The sequence below is a fragment of the Pundamilia nyererei genome, unplaced genomic scaffold (genome assembly GCF_000239375.1).
Source record: "Pundamilia nyererei isolate P.nyererei 1_Seehausen unplaced genomic scaffold, PunNye1.0 scaffold00045, whole genome shotgun sequence".
NCBI classification, from domain to species: Eukaryota; Metazoa; Chordata; class Actinopteri; order Cichliformes; family Cichlidae; genus Pundamilia; species Pundamilia nyererei.
Genome location: NW_005187446.1, coordinates 3,106,273 through 3,125,947, shown reverse-complemented (window position 1 = coordinate 3,125,947; position 19,675 = coordinate 3,106,273). Strand labels below are relative to the sequence as shown.

General features: G+C 41.0%; 1 protein-coding gene across 1 annotated transcript in view; it reads left to right on the top strand.

Moving 5' to 3' along the window:
* LOC102195865 (small conductance calcium-activated potassium channel protein 2) overlaps positions 1-19,675 on the top strand; it is a 60,250-nt gene that overhangs the window by 14,965 nt on the left and 25,610 nt on the right. Inside the window, 3 exon segments of the mRNA XM_074312084.1 lie at positions 895-990; positions 17,157-17,453; positions 18,526-18,647. Of these exon segments, the coding sequence (XP_074168185.1) occupies positions 895-990; positions 17,157-17,453; positions 18,526-18,647 (515 nt within the window).

The window sequence follows — 19,675 nt, the reverse complement described above, 5'->3', positions numbered from 1 at the left end:
AGAGTGGCATGTCACGCACGTGAAGACAAACAAGCGACAAACATCCATTGTTTCAGACAATAGATGAACCAAGAGACGGCACCACAGCCCAGCATCAGATTAATACGTATTACTTTGAACTGTGAAACATGCTGCCAAACATAAAAACATACAGAGTTGGAAACAGTCATAGCTCCCCTCTTAATCAGAGGGGAGCTATAACCTTGTTCATGCAAAAGTTCACCTTGTTCATGCAAAACTAAATTTTGATGGCATCTCTTGTTGTAGCAGGTACCAAACTAGTTTTGTGACTGAAAAGCATGTTTAGTTTTCAAAATATCCCATGCCTATGGATGCACTCTGCACTATTAAAAATCACAATAGCAGTAGCACATACTCACACAGCCTTGTACGTGTTATAACTACCCCTTACTTTTTATGAAGATCAACATCCATAGTTAGTTTAAATGTTAAATAATTTTCTTCCTATTCAACCATTAAACATTTCAGTCTCAAAAAACTGCATCCAAATATGCACATCGCTCACTATAATAATACAAGCAGTATAAGTAATAATATAAGTATAATAATATAAGGCTATGTAATAATATAAGGCTAATTGTGTGTGCATGTGTGTGCGTGCCAGTCTTTGTGTGCTTTAGCAGAGGTCAGTGCGAGGTCGTTCCTGCATGCTACGTATTGCTAGTCAAGATGACTGTTCGTGGCAGGTCAGAATGACCCTCAGGCCACGGAGAAATGTCCCGGCGCTCCCGAGGGGCTGTTAGCGTGTGTTGTCGTCCGTCATTGTACTCTGAATATTAAACCAACCGTCATGGCAAAGTCAATCTGTGCATATTACATTTGTGCTCTAATGTCGTGTCTCCAATGATAAGTGTTTCAATTTTCTCTCTACAGAGCTCCATGTACTCTCTGGCCCTGAAGTGTCTGATCAGCCTGTCCACTGTCATCCTGCTGGGGCTCATCATTGCTTACCACGCGCGGGAGGTTCAGGTAAAACATATGTGCATGTGTTGTGTCTCGCTTTACTGATCCAGACAAAAAGATGAAGTTAAAATAAAAAAAAATCACACACACATAGCAGACTGTAATACAACAAGTTGCTATTAAATCTCTGGGTAGGCAATATCTCTTTTGCACTACTGGACAAAGAAAATCCATGATAACCTTTCTGCATATTGTGATTCAAATTAAGAGGGAACCAGACGTCTGCACCTCCCCTGGGCTTTGCTTCCGGGCTTTAGAAAATTTAGCTCATAATGCCAGCCTTTGGTCAACAAAGGGAGTCTGACAAGTGAAGGTTTGTACCCCTTAAACCTGCACTTTTTTCTACTGGCCGGCCGGGGGCAACCCCTCAGGTCACAAAAAGAAGCCTGATTTTTATTGCAACATACAACAAAACAAAACTCCTTTCTTTATTTACAGCCTCAGTAAACACGTTCTAATGAGTGGCGTCAAGTCTTATTTTGTAATTTATGGTCCAATTTAGAGTAAAGTAGTCAGTCTGGAGCATCCTCAGTTCTCACTCAGATATGTCTTTTACATACAGTCTGAGGTCTCTTCAGGACAGACGGAGTGACTTGTGTAAGATGTTATAAAAACCAAAGAAATCCAAGGATGGAAATAAGATGTGATGCAGTGGGTTAGGCAGAGATGTCAGTTTGGAGACCAGGGGTTGAATCCTTTGTGACGCCAATAGCATATGATGAGCCCATGCACGGGTGTCTAGTTTAAAGTTCAGGCATTTTTTTTTTCTTTTTCTAAATTTCTACATTTTAGAATCTGGGAAGTTCCTGAAACGGCAGCTATGTTTATTGTGTTTCTCTTTTCTTATGAGCCTCATCTGTGCTCTGTCCAAATTGTACACATTATGTTATCATCCCTTAGCCCTCTGAGACAGAGGGACCCAGATGTGTGTCGAATCCAGCCAATTAATGGCATTAATGACAGTCTTTGTGGGATCGACAAAACAGTCTTTGCGTGAAGTACATACACACCGAATGTTAAATACATATTCGGCCAATTACAGCCCTGTCATTCAATAGCTGCACAAAAAGCACAAATAAATATGCAAACACTCACACACGAGTCACACAAACACAGCCTTACAACCCCTTGTAAGTTTGAAATGATCAATCAGAAAGGCTTTCATGCTTCATGATATCTGTTTTGCTGTTTGTCATTTTACTAATACAATGGTAGCAAAGTCATTTAGCCGGGGATTTCATCCGAAGCCATTTGCAATCGATGTGCATTGACTATTTATGGGAGCCTTGCGGGAATCAGACCCAATGAATACCCCCACACCAGCTATTACACCCACCAACGAAACCACGGAGCCACACTCATCCATCTAACGATGTGCTGGTTTAATGCTGTGATTTTTTTTATTACATCACAGCTTGGCTGTTGCTGGAAATGTCTATTAAAGTTCTGCTCTGAGGTTCAGGCTCTCCGTTCGCAGATCGATAACTGCTCGGTGATTTTTTATTCACTGTCGTACACAGGCACTGATAGGCTGGTAATTAGTCTTGGACAGTATTAAGAAGCCAGAACAGTGCGCGGAAGTGGTGCGAGTGAATAAACGTAGATGCGGTTTAGCGTTCATTGATAAAAGACCCTTCGTTTCTGCTCACAAATGTGTTGTCTCATTCACATACAGAGTCAGTCATCCACCCACACATGCTGTGGCTTCCACACGTGACAGGAACGTTAATACTGACAGAAGAACAGGAGATTGAGAGCGGCTACTGTCAGGCCAACAGAGAGAGATAAAAGGGTGTTCTGTTAATCTACTTCAGGAATAATTCCTTTTGATTAAATGAAGTTAGGAGTTTGGGGAAAATACCTTCAAGGTATACTTGGGTGGGAATGCCAGATGGATGGGGGTGGTAATGTTGGGGTTTACCTGCAATCACTTTTCATGGGTGAATTAGAATGGTGATAATTTACACACATTATGTAAGCTGACAGACGTTTATATATTTGTTCTTTCTTCCTTTGGATGTTGTTTCTAATACTAACAGTGGTAACACTGTACTTACAAGAATTGCTAAGCCTAGAGACCTGGTTGCCGAGTTCCTGTCAACCAGTAGTTGCTGAAGGTTGCTGGGAATCACGATGAAATTGGTTGCTAGGACCCAGTCACCTGTAATACAGCCTCCCCCAATCCCTGTTGCTAAGTGAAACTGGTCGCAAAGATGTGTATATGGTGGTGTACTGTAAACCTGCATGCAATTGCTTTGGTTGCTAGGAGACTGATGCAGTTGCCCATAGTTTGTATGGAAGATATCAACTTGTCTGCAAATGATTCGCTAACAGTAGTTAGCACACTTTCTGTGCAAACACTTGCAAACTACACATTTTACTAATTGTGAAACTGATGCAAACTGGAAACATAGAAGGTAAAAGTAAAAGCTGCCCCTTTTCAAACATGTTGGTTTCAGCAGTAAGGCACAATTTTTAATTTGAAGATGAATTGTCTTTGTATCCAGTAAGTAAATGGCTTCTGCATTAGCCTTATGCCATATGGGTGACTTACAAGTGAGCTAAACCAGCGCTATCAGATTTCTTACGTTTCAGTATTGCTAGCTGGTTAGTTGGCAAGTGTTTGCAGCGTCAACGTCTTCCATGCAAACTACAGCCGATAATGGCAGTCTACCTTAAACCAAAGCAAATGCAAGGAGGTTTTTAATGCAGCATCATCTTCACAATCAATTTCTCCCAGCAACAGCGAGCAACCTCTAGCAACTGCACACCAACTAGGGGTAATACATATTTTTGTGATCAGATTTTCTAAAACATTCCATTAAGAGTCAAACCAAAGTTGAGGAAACCTGAAATAATCGTAACTTTTCCTCAAATGTTTGACCAGAAACGCTGCAAATAGAAACACAACTAAAGCATAGTTAAAATTTAAATAAACAAATGTCGAAGTGAAAGCCTTAAATTCCAGGTTTTTCTGGTCTAGAAGTAATAATACTTCCTGGAACAGAGCCTTTCTCAGCATTATATCATGTAGAGCTCGTGACGTGTCTGCCTGCTCCTGGTGCCTCACGAACTAGAGCAGCCACAAAAAATTAAGGATGATTAAATATTGATTGTGTGTATCTCCTGTTTAGAAATGTTACAATGACTGATGCTGACTACCGTTTTGAACCTTAGGGTGTGTTTTGTCTTTCCACTTCTCCATCGACTCAGTCACTCATCCTGCGTTTGCTACAAAGTGAACTTATAGAGAACAAGTGCTGACAGCTGCTGCTACATTATTTACACTCCACTTGATGTAATGCTGCCACATAACTATACAGCAGATATTTATAATTATATCAGTCACATAAACAAACTATAGAACGGCACGTGTACTTGAGGCCTTAAAGCGCAGCTGTTTTTCGATAAGTACATGTTGGAATTGACATATTTCTTCACAACACAAAAGAAAAATTTATAACACAAACCTCTCTACAGGTAAACTTTATTTACAAAGTGAACTGTTTCAACCTACACAAACACAGTGGAGACTGCAGCTGTACCAATATATAATAATCTTATAAATTATAAAATTATAAAAATAAAAGCGAATTGAGTACTCATTCAGAGCACTCACATGCAATAAAATAACACTTTTTATTTTAGTTCCATAGTTATAACCTGTGTGCAAATATATCTTTAGCTACTTAACTCATTTTAATAATCATTTTTGAAATCCTGATGCCCAGAAAGAGACGAACCACTGCAAAGGTTGAGACGGCTGAGAAGTGTTGTGCTTACCACTGATGACCAGTAACAAAATCTTTATTTCACTGCTGCTTTTGTTGCATCTAAGCAGAGGCAGATAGACCTAAAAAAAACAGCTCGCTCATTATATACTAGCAAACAACTCAAATACAGTCCTGTAATTTGGTATTGTGGCCGTCAATTCATTTTTTAATGTGTTTTAAAACCACAACTGGCCAGTTTGTGCTACAGCTGGGGAATTATCAGCTAATCCGATCACTGGCTTACTTGCCTATTTAGCAAGGTGTACGATAATTCACTACAATGCTAAATGCGATCTGGATCTTTTTTTTCTAGAAAAATAGGCTTAGATGTGTGTACCTGCTTGAGATACTGAGCAGCTCTCTCTTCAGTGTGCTTTTCGTTAATGTAGAAAATGAGGCCCTTGATTATGGGTGACTTGGATAAAAGTTTCTTTGTACACTCATCACAAATGGTGAAGTTTGCTTTAGAGGGCTAAACGGCTTTTATATGAGACTGTAAACAAGCTTAAAACTTTTCAAGTGTTCTCTCATAAATTTTTAGTTCTTTCTTGTAAATTTGCATGGGTTTTATTTGTGGGGTTTACTCCTAAATATGTCTTTGTTTTGTTTTTTCAAAACAAAATGTAATTAAAACAGGAATTAGAATATAAAGTGTGTCATGAGAGTGAGAGGTAGCAGTTTATTTTCTTGTAGTTTTTTTTGTATGCATACAAATGTGCTTAAATGTTGAGATGCATCCACTAAATGCATGCTAGTTATGCTGGCTGCTCAAGGCTGCCTGTTTGCTTAGATGCATGTCAACATAAAGTGTGCCTGTGTGCCTCTGCCTTTTATTGTTGGATGGTTCAAACACACACACACGCACACACACACACACACACACACACACACACACACACACACACGAGAAGTAATGCTGTGCAAAATGAAAGGTATTGTTCAATAAAGATCTCATTTTCAGATTATGACACACTCTGCCGGTGCATTTTGTCCAGCATGTAACAGGATATTACAAGTACACACACGTACACACGCACACACACACACAGACTCATTCATGCACACAATAACCAGCAACATTAAAACTGCCAAAACAGCTGCAGCCCATCAGAGGACTGGCACAGGACCACTCAGGGTGTACTGTGATATCTGGCACTGGGATGTTGGCAGCACATCCTTTGGGTCCTGTGGGTTGCAGGGTGGGGCATTCATTGATCGGGCTTGGTCCTGCTCATCTCCCAGACTGGAGCTACTGGACAACACCCCGGGCTCTTCTTTAGTAATTTTTGGGGTGTGGTGAGGTGTATTTGGAAACCACTGAGTGTGCGCTTGTGCTAATGTTTAGGTACACTTCAAAGTAACATCCAGATGAATGCCACCATCCAAGGAACATAACAAAGTGATAAGTGTCATTCATCAGTGGTTTACTGTTATGGCTGATCAGTGTATATGTGGTTCAGAGTAGCTGCAGAGTCACTTGAGAGCAGGAAACTGTTTTGGGTTTAACTGGTGGTTATTATTCCACATTCATCCCCCTCACTTTCTTTTACTGCTCTCTGTTCATTTGTTCCTGTGTAAGTCTTTATTCTGCATTTCTGTTTACCACCATTAAGATGTTTCTCTTTGCCTTTCTTTCTTCCTTCTCTCTCCTCCTGCTTTTCCGTCATTATCACATTAGATCTATCTCCCTCCTTCTCTACTGAGCCTCAATCCAATTTTGTTGTTAAGTTACATATCCTCCTTCTCCCAGACAGCTCTCCTCCCTTGTTACACAGCATTCAGCTTCTCACCTATTCACCCTTCTCCTGCTGTACTTTAACACTCATCCACATTTATCTTCTTCTTTTATCTTGCCCCCTTTTCACAGTGTGTTTCGCTGCATCTTTCCTCCCTGCCTTCCTCTTTTGGAAGTTTCTCTCGTCTTCCTCCTCTTTCTGTCTTGTCTAATCTGTCAGGGGACAGCCCAAAGTAATTGTGCTCAGCATGAAACAAGGAAAAACAATCCATCTTGACTGCAGTGCAGCTCATCGGTAATCATCACAGATTACAAATATTTCCCCTTATTCGCAGCCATCAAAGGAGGAAAAAAAAGAGCTCTGACAGTAATAATCTTGTTGGCGAAAAGTGATAATTAATAAAATGAAGCAAGGCCACATTGTCAGCCAAATATAATGGGTGGTTTAATAGCGACCAGGATCACCTCAGTACTTGAGTCTGTTTTGATTAAGTGGTGATTTTTGTTATAAATATCCTCTACTTTGAAATACAGCTCTGCGGAGCTCAAACTGATTGTGACGACTGTATATATAATTTTAGACCATAATCATTTGTCGGTAGCACTTTATAATGTCACACTATTAAGCATTAGTAAGCTATTAGCAAGCACCTCATATCATTACTCCTCCTTAGTATTATTATTAGTAACTTTTGATATGTTTATCCATCTTTTACTGTTGCACCCTGTACACCTATAACTGCTAGTAATAATATAACTGTAAATACTAAGGAGGACTGATGCTAAATAAATGATGAAATAAGCACTTGCTTATACCTTAATAGGGCTAATAGTTAGACAATAAATAAAAGCGCTACCAATTTGTCTTTTTTTGTTTTTTTGCTTGTACATTGCTTTAAACCTCAGAAAACCTTCGCCAAAGTCTTATTACTTAATCATGGGCATACTCTATGGTTGCAACCACTGCATACTGTAATTCTAATCATGTGACATTTGCTTCCAAAAATTGGTAATTTCACTAAAATCTGTTAGTGATTTGTTTGAAAAAATGATCTGTTCATTGAGATTGGTCAATTCTCTCCAACAACAAAAAGAGGAGTTTATTATCACAACAAACTCAAAGTTACAGTGAGAAAATTACAGCTACGTGAAAAAAAAAGGCCATATGCAGTCCTGCTGCTGCAGTGGTCCAGCCAAAGTTCAGGCCTTAACCCAACCGAAATGCTGCGACGTGACCTTAAAAGTGCTGCGCATAAACAAATGCCTCCAAACTTCAATGAACTGAAGCAATATTGTAAAGAAGAGTGAGCCAAAACTCCTCCACAACAATGTGAGAGACCGATAGAGTCGTACAGAAAATGATTACATCAAGTTATTTTGCTAAAGGTGGTTCTACAAGCTACTGATTTATGAGGTGCGCTCAGTTTTCACAGCGCTGCACAAAATCCTGCGAAAACTTTCTTTTTTTGCATGAATGTATATTGAAACTGGGGGGAAATGAGTAACAGTAACTCAGGAGGCTCAGATTTACACTGGGAGTAACCAGAACGGACAAGATTAGAAATGGGTATGTCAGTGCTCAGGTCGAGTTTGATGGCATAGTTAGAGAGCCGAGGCTGAGATGGACACGTGTAGAGGGGGGGCAGTGGATATACTGGAAAAAGAATGCTGAAGATGGAGTTTTCAGGCAAGAGGAAAAGATGAAGACAACAGAGGAGGTTTATGGATGTAGTGAGGGAGGGCACACAGAGGGTGGTGTGACGGAGAATGTAGGGATGGAGATGGAGAAGGAGGCAGATGAGCTGCTGTGTCGGCCCCTAAAGGGAGTAACAGGAAGAAGAAGACTGAATGACTTAAGTTGCCTGCTTAGCTAATTGATTCGTTATTTCAGTGTTTCGTTCAGCTGGAGCACTGGTTGGCATCGGGGTGCCGGCAGAAATAAAATAGGGTTAAGTAGGGGTTCAAGATTCAGTGTTAAGTGAAGCAGAAGTGTTTGTGTGTGTGCGTGTTGTCACTTTTGGCTTCACAGTGAAAAGTGACAGTGAAAAGAGACAAGGAGCTGACATGAGAAATGTTTGATTTGTCAGAACATTTTGTGCTCTGTCAGCTGAGCCCCGCTGACATTCCTGGGTTTGCTTCTTTTATTTTTAATTCAGCAAACTGGAATGCTACAATACCGTCCCCCTCCAAAAAAGACAAATACAAACTTTCACAAGATGCTCCTGTTGTAACTTTGATTTTCATTACTTCACTGTATGTTTAGATGCAGTCATTGGAGTACAAATTGGCCTGTTCACCAAACTGCTAAAATACCCAAATGTTCCAATAACGTTCCAGAATTATTTCCCAGATTGCTGTTGGTTTTCACAAAAACCTTCTGTCTTATGTTTTCTCGGTTGTTATTACACACTTTATTGAGCTTGTGCACCTCAGAAATCCCCTTTTAAACCTTTAAAAATAAACAAAGAAGCATCTTAGTCTTCTTTGAATTATTAATTTTAGAAGATTTCTAAAGCTAATTCGTGAATTGTTTTTGCAGCACAGATGGGTTTGAGACCTTCAGTATTAGAGCGTGCGAACTGTATTTGAATGTCTACATTCTGTTTTATTTATTTAAAATTCCTGACAGATGCTGGTTTAATCTTTAACATTAGTAAATTATATTAAGCTTTTACTAATTATAGACTTATAGAAGAAACTGCCTTCATTGATAAAATAATACGGGATAAATAAGGCTGTGTTTTTACCCTATTTTTTTTTTATCCACGATGCTGCATTAATCTGAGTCCTTATGTCACAAAAACCTACAAATTGCTGAAATGTTGATATGATCCTCGAAAAACGTGCAAATCTGTACAGTTTTCTCCTTATTTTCCTCAGTGAGGAATAATAAAGTCTCTTCTTGTTCTGATAATGTCTCTGCAAAAATCTACACTTCTCAAGTGCTCTTTCAGGTGCTCATTGGTACCTCTTGCCTGATATTTCCAACTCCACTGTATGATTTGCATCAGAGCACAAGAATGGACTGCAAGTGGCCATCAGACCCTGCTGCATGGGGCTTGTTGAAGAAGTGATGACATTTTACCAGAGAGCCGTCTGGAACAAATACTTTGAGCTTCTAATGGAGCAGTTTATTCCTTCCAGTTCCAGTTCAGATGCCTGCTGGGTAGTATTGCATTAACAGCTGTGATGCGTGTTTTTTGTTGTTTGTTTTCCTTTTTGGGGTCTTTTTTGTCTTTGTAGTAGTTTTAAGACTTCTTTAGAGGGTTAGTGCACAGATTTAGCTTCTCCTGCATTTGTCAGAAAAGCATGAAACTGTCCACAGGTCATTTTTGCAAATTGTGTTATGGCCTATAGTTACATTTTAATGTTAAGTGACCTTCAGTGGATGAGGGAAAAGTGCATGTTAAATGTGTGCTGGGTACTCTGCAAGTTACCACCCTGGAAATGTTTTTCTCCATTTGAACCTACATCGTGATGCCTAAATCTGGTCAAAAGTCAAATGAGTGCATACTTTTCTTTTTGTATTTTGAGCAACACTTACTGTACATGTGTGCTTCAATTACGGGGAGGAGGAACATATAAGATTGTTTAGTTCAAATAAACAATCATATATGTTGTTGTATTTCTGTCATTTTGGTTCCAAATGAATCTGTGTGAGGTCTGTTTATTTGCCTGAATTGATGTGATCCCAGTCAGTGGCTACATAAGCATGTGCTATCATAACCAGTGTTGCTGTCATTACTCCAAGAAAAGTGATGTATTACACATTACTTGTTACTTTTATAAAAATGAATGCAGTACATGACTCAATCCCTCACCAGAGAAAGTAAATTGTTAGTCAATTTGTTACGTTACCTCCTCATTACTCTTTAACAGGAATTCAAATGCATTTTCACACAACCACCACAGGAATCCCAATCCTAATCAGGACACACGGTCTGTCTTTAAGTGCATCCATCTGAACACAAAGCAGTTGAAAACCAACCCAAAAAGACTGAATATGATTTGCACTGTGATTCTACTTTAGAAGCACGAATAGATAGAAATGAGGTCTACAAAGCTGCAATCTGACAGCTCATCACTGCCTTTGTTACCCATTGAAGATCAAGCTCTGGCTGCTGGCCTGGGGGTCAGTATACACTCAGATTTAACATGGTTCTTCACCACTTTATGACAGCATGCTGCCCGTGCAGATGTTTGCAAAGAGCCAAAGCGGTGTTGTTTCTGTTCAGTTTGCACTTTACCATCGCTCACTTGTCTTTACTTGCAATAAAACTAAAAGTAATGGGGGGCAGGGTTCATATATCCACCCGTCACGCAGATAACTGAGGATCTTTTATAACAAAAGTAACAACATAATTGTGACTTTAATGTGTTTACTGAATTTAGTACGGTAACTCGTTAAATTACTGCATTACTGAAAAATGCAAAGGTATTATGGTGACTTCTTACAGCCGACACTGTTCATAATATCGACTCGTATATTGACTCGTATTAGTCGCCAGTTTCTGAAGACTGTGTGTTGTCAAAAGTTCCACGTTGCTTCCGAGTTCACAGTTTATGTTTGGGAACTTGATATTGTTAAAAAGTAAGCAGGCATAAGGATGAATGATAAATTCAGCAAAATTGGGTAGTATTCAAATTAATTCCTGGGTTTCAAGGAGAATTTTAAGTGGCAGTCGACACCTTCCTGTGCACCCCTGCCTCTTGCACTTGCTTAAAGGTCCACATTCTGTTTTAAAACACCTGCTCTATTTGGCTAATGAGTAGAAAGATTTTGTTACCTACTGATCGCGGAGAAATATTCCCAAATGAATGTCACTATTTGAACCAACTCAATTACCAGAGCACTCTCCACTGAGTGAATGCCCATCAAAGGAAAACTTTTACTTTCCAGTTCTGTCACTCTCCATCTTCTCTTTCTTTATCTGTTCACGTAGGTCCCTTCTTCCCTTTTGCCTTCGTAGAGTTTCCAGAGTTTCTCCAGTTGTTCTAACATCTGCTTTTTGGCAGTTGCTGTTATTTTCCAACTTGATTTTGTGACCAGTGGTAGTTGCAGAACTTAGAAGTGGGGGTTAGAGAGAATCAATCTAGGTGCTGATGTTGTCGTTATTTTATAATAACAATCAACATTGTGCAGTCGTGTGCTGGAAGTAATATTTGACAGGTAATGTGCATTATCATGTCCGTTATTATCCTGTGAGTACAGGATTAGAAAAGAGCATATCAGAGGGACAGCTCAGGCTGGAGCTTGGAGACAAAAGGCTGAGCTGGTTTGGACATGGACAGGAAGGATCGTGGATGTATTGGACAAAGGGTGTTAAAGATGGAGCTGCGAGGCAGGAGGAAAAGAGGAAACTCTCAGAGGAGGTGAAAAGGGGTTGGTGTGACAGAGGAGGATGCTTGGAATAGGTGAGATGGAGGCAGATGATCCGCTGTGGTGACACCCACAGGAAGCAGCCAAAAGAAGAATCATTTCGTCATTTTCTTGCACGCATAACAGAAAGCTCCGTTTATTGTGCTTGCTGTCTGAAACACCTGTCTGATTACTGAAGAGTGAAGTGTATCTAAAACGCAAAACAATCAGGGTTCGGCCTCTTTGGCCTTCAGCATGAAAATCAACACTGTCCAATAATCTAACCATAGTTAATTTGTCATCCTTGACAATACGTTTCTTTAGTGAATGATTTCTATTTTTGATGATTGAGGTTGAACTTGCTTTTGTTTAACTGTAACCAGATAAAGTCAGTAAACAGACTATAGAAGATTTTTATCCCAGTGTTGTGGTTATTGAGCGTCAGCATCACCACACACCTTTAGTATAAATTTAATAGATGCATGAGTATGGATAGAAATAATGGAGCATTACTGGAGATTTATGTACAGTAGCATTAGTCTAGCCAGTGATGAATTTTTAAAACCAAAGTTTGCAAGCATCCTTTGGCTGATTCGAAAGATAATGATAGATGATTTCAAAGGCTAAATGTTTGCTTAGAAAAAGAATATTTCAGAAAGTTTCACCTTATCTCAGCTGTGTTTGATGTGGCGTCCAGAGACTTCCATGTATTTGAAGTTCTGTTATGTGATTCACTCTGATAACTCACGAGTCGCCTCTGTTCTTCACACACACACGCACACACACACACATGCATCATTTTTTTAGCTCATAAACTTGAAAGAAATCCAGACGTGAAAGGCAAAAATTGAATTGTTGTTGAAATTAATCAAATAGAAACGCTAAGAGAGTGTGTGAGAAAGGGATGTTTCTCCAGTCCATTAGTGCACTTTAAGCATTACAGAGCTGTACTATTCAGTTACTTTTGGAGAATTTTAGAAGCAGTCCATTGATCAAGAAGACACGAGCTTGGCACTCACAGCTACTCAAATGCAGGCAGGATGGCATTAGGGTAATAAAGTGAGCAGCAGCCCTCCAAAAAGGCTGTGTCCTGTTATTTAAAGTGAAGTGCAGCCATAAGATGTCTAATAGTGGGACGGTTATTTTATGATGTCTTGCTCTCATTTTTGGCACAATGTACATTTGCCCTTGAAACTACAACCAAGAGGTAAACTACAGCATCCACTTTAGACTCGTAACACGCAGGAAGCATTTTGACCATTTACTTCTAGGAATTGTTCATTTATCACATGGGATTTGAAGCCTCTGGCCATTGCTCACATCTCAGTTTGTCTTTCGTGTATTCGCGCTGAGGAAATTCCTGGTCTCCAGACAACGCTGCTGGAAACCTCTCCTCACTCTCTCCCACTTACTGTTTTTAGACTGGTGGCAAACGAGGCAGCATCACACATGCACACATACCTTTCCTCATCTCTCGCACTTTCCAACACTTCCTTTTCACTTTGGTGAACCCTCTCCCCTTCGTTTCCTCTTTCATAGAAACAGCCACAGGGGTGTTCCCTCAGAGCTGCAATCACAGTCAGGGAAAGTGTGTTATCCTCTCTGAATATTCACGTATATCAGGGTGTGTGAATCTATTTTCTGCCTGTTCTAGGGATTTCCATGCTGTAGGACCCAGACATCCCCCCAGAGCTGTGACTGTGTGTAAGAGTATGTGTGCATGCTTTTTAGTGTACGCTCTATCATCATCTCCTTCAGTGATTAGGACTGTCTCTGCCCCAGACTGGGGTTTAGTCTTTTTTCACTCCCATGGGAAATGGAGACTTGAGGCTGATTTGCATGCAACTGTCTCTTTTTTCAGTCTGTGCTGCACTTTATAGGATCGTCTGGATGTGTGCATGTGCACGCGTATGCGTGCTTGTGTGCATGCGAGTGTGCAAAATTGTCCTTGCTTGCTCGCTTGGTAGGGTCTGACCAGTGCTGCATCTGGTTCCGTGATGAGAGACATCTGCAATCGGGGACTTAACCCGATTAGAGAGGTACGATGGCCTGGGGGGAGCAAGAAATGGTTGAGGCATGGTTGGATGGCTGAGAAGAAAAGATGGAGAGGTCACAAACTGACCAGCGGGCTACAGACGTAGCAGCTGGAGCAGGGAGTGCTTTAGGTGGAGAGTGTCCTGTCAGACCTCACACCTTCACCTGTGGAGAAATCTCAGTCTATCTTTGGTGCTGTCATTTTTGCACATTTCTCCTTTTCCTTTTTATCCCCGTTGTCTTTTGCTGTCAGGCTTATTTTTTTCCTCTTCCTTTAACCTCCTTCTGTCCTGTCTGCTTTCCATTATATTCTTTGCCCCTTGCCCTCAGCCTGTAATGGCACAGACTTTAAATTTATCTATTTTCTCTTCATCTTCATCATTGTTACCAGGCGCTTTATGGTTTTTTTTTCACTCTCTTCCTCTCTTTTTTGTCTCCTGATGGCTGTGCACACATGCATACACTTTTCCCACACTCTCTTCCCTCATCCTTTCCCTCTGTCTTGGTCATGTGGGGGCAGTGGCACTCACTCATTCCAATTGACAGATTACTTTCCTAATGGAATTTAATTATTTATCCCTTCCTCATGGCGATTTAGCCAGGAAAAGACCGACAGCAGCAGCAGCAGTGTGAGGGAGGACAGGGCAGAAGGGGAAGGCGAGGAGGGTGGTGAGGAGAAAGAGAGGAAGGGAGAGGTGCTCATTTCCTCCTGTGGCAAGAAACTGGATCACCTCCGTTTTGATTTGGAGAAATGTCATTCAGCGAGAAAGGGAACAGGAGTGAGGGATGGTGAAAGAAAAATGGAGGCAGAAAGACGCCAAGAAACACAAATTCATACAGAGGGAGAAAAGAATGAATGACAGGTGGCTTGTGGGCAAAACGTGTGAGTATGAATGAATATACATACATTTTACTGCATGGATAACACTCATGTGAACACGGAAAACCTGTTTTTATCACACAGGAGTTCATGACTTACACCGGATACTTATTCTAAACTTAAACACAACTATGATTACACAACTCCCAAACATGAGCCATAAACATTAAGTCTATTGCTCTAAATGGCTGGTGAGTCCCAATAATGTGACACTGTGAACAGATTTTTGTCACCTAAATCTGAGGAGTCACTCACACACAAAACCATTGCGGGGAAGGTGGGTGCTAGACAACCTGTCTGTGCTTTCGTCTCTGTACCTCTTCACTCGCTGTCGTACACACCTCAGTCTCTTTTCTTGTGTCTCCTTTTTCCGTCTTCTTGCCGCGTCTCTCCCTTCCATCTTTTTGGCTCTCTCTCTCTCTCTCTCTCCCTCTCCCTCTCTCACACACTGGGGATCCTAATTAAGCTTGGCTGCTCTTTGATGTTGTCGCCTTGGCAACAGTCACCATGACGAGGCTGGGTCTGCACACTCTCTCACCAACTCGCCCAGGCATACACAGATACACACAAGTACAGTGCACGCACACACACACACACGCACATGCAAATACGCGCACGCACACATAGGCTGTGTGAGACCATTAAAGAGTACAGCCAGCGTTTGACCCTTGGTTCAAATGATAGCTTGAAAAATGGCTCAGGTGTGTGCGCAGGCTACATATGTGTGTATCTGTACACATGTAGTCAGCACGTGTGCATACATGTAATAGAAGTAGAACAACATGCAACCGACCGCGCTAGACGAAGGTGATGATTAATGTGGAGGTGCATGCATGTAGGTGGTTGAGAAAGCTTCAGTTCGGCTTCATCACGACAGTGACCAGGTGGCTGTGACACACATACAGCTGTCATGGCCGCTTGCTCTTTCATTTGACCTCTTGTTGTATTTGTTTTGTTTTCCTAAATAAATGTTGGTGTGGGCTAAAAGCCCTTGAGATGAATCATGTGGTAAAGAGCAATTGTTAGCACTGGCTGTTTCTCCAGGCAGTACATCAATTGGTAAACTCAGCTGACTTCCAGCGGGGGAGTTCCTCATTTCTCTCCCCATGCCCCGACCTTTCTCTTTAGTCTCTGCTTTCTGGTTCTCTCTCGCTCCTTAACCTTTTCTCCCCCCAGCAGTAATCTCTTTACAAATTTTACAATTGAGTCCTAGCATTTTGTTTTGAGAGGTGAAAAATGTATGCCAGTGCACTGCAAAATTCCAACTTATCCCAAATGCAGAGCTTCAAAAATGGTGCTATCTTAAAAAAAAATATTATTTTGCGTTAACAAAAATAATCCTCAAATAAGTCAAAAGTGTCTAAAGAACAAAGAGATTTTTTGCAGTGCCCTTTCTGACCTGATATTTCCTCATTCCTATCTTTATCTCTTCATTTCCTCTGCACTTCATCCATCTCTTTCCTCCTCTGCCTTCTCCTCTCATCAACCCCACCTCCTCCTCCTCCTCCCTAACCCCTAGCTCTTGTCAGCACCGTCTGGAGGACGGCCCCCGTAATGAAACCTGCTCTTACCACTTCCTTATAACGATGGCTTTGGTGACAATATCAAGTGTAACCACAGCAATTACAAACCCGAACGTCAACATACAAGGAGGGAAAACCGCAATTAAAGTGGCCTTCTTTATTAACCTTAAACTTTCTGGCCCACTTACACTGCTGAAAAATGTTCACACCCTACAACACAATTTTTCTAATTTTTTTTTTACCAATAGTTAACAATTAAAAAAAGGATCCAAGTTTAATTTTAATGAAAAAAGTCCGCTCCGTACCATCTGCAGACTCTTGTTTATTTATTTTCCCTGCAAAAAATAAACAAATAAATCACATTCATTCAACTTAGTTTCGCTCCATATTTTTCCCCTGGTCGTCCGAGCCCCATCTGCAGTGGCTCAGTGTCCCACCGGTTTCAGAGTCATCGCTGGCATGTGCCCATGAGACCGGCTGAAATCACAGCATACTGCCCTTGTTTTTTAAATATTGTCTCTCTGATCATTAGAAACCTGTTTAGCTTAAGAGCCACTGCTCCAGATGAATCAGCATCTTTGGTTTAATTTTAGCAAGAGAAGAGTTTCAGGTTATATGAAAATGAGCCAAAGCACTGTGTGGGGACTGAATAGATTACTGATTAAATGGATGGTGTTTTCCATCTCAGGGAAGACATTTATTCTGAATTGCAGGTGCGTTCTTTAATCATCAGATTAGTCAGCTGTACTGATGAGAAAAGGACCGTGCCAACCGAGCATCACGATGAAAAGTTTTCTCAGCGACACATTAAAAGAAGCGTAACTCCTTTCCCCAACTGACTATCCACATGTCCTTCCTGTCCCCGCAGCTGTTTGTCATCGACAACGGAGCGGACGACTGGCGAATTGCCATGACGATGGAGAGGGTTCTGCTAATCGCCCTGGAGCTGCTCGTTTCTGCTGTGCATCCGGTGCCTGGGGACTTTAAGTTTCAGTGGCGAGCACGGCTGGCCTTCTCGTACGCGCCTTCGCAGGCCGAGGCTGACCTGGACATGGTGCTGAGCGTGCCCATGTTCCTGCGCCTCTACCTCATTGCCAGAGTCATGCTTCTGCACAGCAAACTGTTCACCGACGCTTCCTCCAGGAGTATAGGTGCCCTCAATAAGGTCAGGAGAGTTTTAATCTTGTAGATGTTTCTCTGAGCGGTATGCCTTTAAAAGTGTGGATGTGAAAGGTTTTGCTGGAAACAGGTGATGGAGTTGTAAAGGTATTAAGGTCAAGAGTTCTCTCCTCTGAATTAAGCCTGTGTCTATGTTGTGCCTTTTATCCTTGGCCTCTTTCGCTCTAACTATCTGAAGTTCTTCCTGCCCCTTCTGTCCTTCTAGTCCAGCTGTTTCTTTTCATCTACCGCTTCAAATCCCCTTCCTGTCCTTTTGTTGTCACTGTGCTTAGAGACTTAGATCTAAGCTGTGGTGGATCTTTCATAATACAATATGAGATGAGAGTGTGAAATGGAAACAAGTTATTGCATACAGCTCAAATGGGCCATGAAGAGAAAGAACTAGAATGAAATTGCAGTATGAGTGCAGAAATATGTTGAAGTCGTGCAACAAATGGCTGATGCCAGATTTGTAATGACTTTATATGACAAACATTGCTGTAAGATCAGCAGTAGAGATGTTGCATGTTGCAAACGTGCAAACTAGGTGGAGGAGAGCAAGTGCAGCGGGAGAGATATAGAGGAGATTTTTTTAGACGAGTAATTTAGCAGGTGGCGCGTGTATCGGCGACGGCTCTCTTCTGACCCTCAGGCAGCATCGACGTGGAGGGAAGGTGAAGCTGCCACTGAAGTGCAGCTGTAAATGACAACTCATTTATCAGCTGCTTTAGCCTTCCAGGGCTCAAGCATCAAATGATCCATCTGCCAGAAGTTGATTGTTTGCCTCTTATTGATGAATGAGCCAGAGATAAAAAAGTACACTGACACAGGCCAGTTACTCAAAGACACCGTATAACCTGACCCGAGTCAGAGGGCAAGCCCTGATCTCGACTCCAATTATAGTGGAGATTCTCTGAGTGCTGCTGCTATCAAAAGCTACTCAGAGGACTAATTAGTAAAACATCAAGTCCGCTTGGGAAACAGTGTGCAGGATAAGGATTCAGAGCAGCACAAGATTAACTCCTGGGGAAAAAAAGTGAAGCAATGTGTGTATGTGTGTGTCTCTAAATGTCTTTTAGGTCCATTTTAACACGCGGTTTGTAATGAAAACCCTTATGACGATCTGCCCTGGGACGGTGCTGCTGGTCTTCAGCATCTCTCTGTGGATCATTGCTGCCTGGACCGTACGAGTGTGTGAGAGGTTAGCACTAAAGCTGGTCCGTTTGCGATTGTGATTTGGTGTTTATTGCGTGTACATGAGCGTACATGAGTGTGAGTGTTGGACTGTGATCAGATGAGGAATTCAACTCAGAAATTAAATTCAACTGGCAGAATCTATAATCTGAGACGTCTGTGCAACATAATCCCTCTTTAGACTTCAGTTTATGAGGCTTTCTCAGCAGTTGTTCAGGCAATGGATTTGTTACTTCATTTGTCTGCTTGTCAGACTAAAAATTAAAATTAAAAATCAATATAATAGTGTCTGAAGAAAACATTCATTAACATTAATGACCCTCCAATAAGGCATTTCTAAGCAATAAACAATCTGATATTGTTACGGGACACTCGAACATAGTTTGTCAGACACTAAGGACCTAATTAAGGACTTAATAGTTGATCATTTGTCAAGAGTAAAAAAGAGATAGCAATAACAGTACAATATAGCTCTCCTCACCACAGTGTAATGAAACATTACATGAGCAAACACGGTGCCAAATCCTCATAGAGATTCATACATTTACACGAGAATAACTAACCCACAGGTATGTTTAAGCACCCACATCAAAAATGTGTATTAAAATTCCCGAAGACATTCTGAGCTCAAATGTCCTGACCTTGGAAATATCACGTTGAATAAGCTTACTGACTTTTATTATGACAGAGATGTGACTGATGTCGCTTTTAAGTCTTTCTTTTTGATTTAAAACCATAGATGCGGCTGGTAGATCACCAACTGACATGTTATATCGCATTTTTTTGATTTAATGTAAAAATGTACACAAAATTGTGGTTTTACAGATGCAATGACTCTGAAAAGTGGACAGAGCTGGGGTTTTTGTTTTTTACTGGTTTTTATGATTAGATAAGCAAGTCAAACAGTTCCTGTAATTTAATACACCAGTTGCAGATGTTTTACACATGTATAGTTGTTAACAAAGATATTAATTAACACCTAAAAGTATGCTTATAGCAGCTCAGTACAATGTGTTACAGCTTTATTTTCATTCT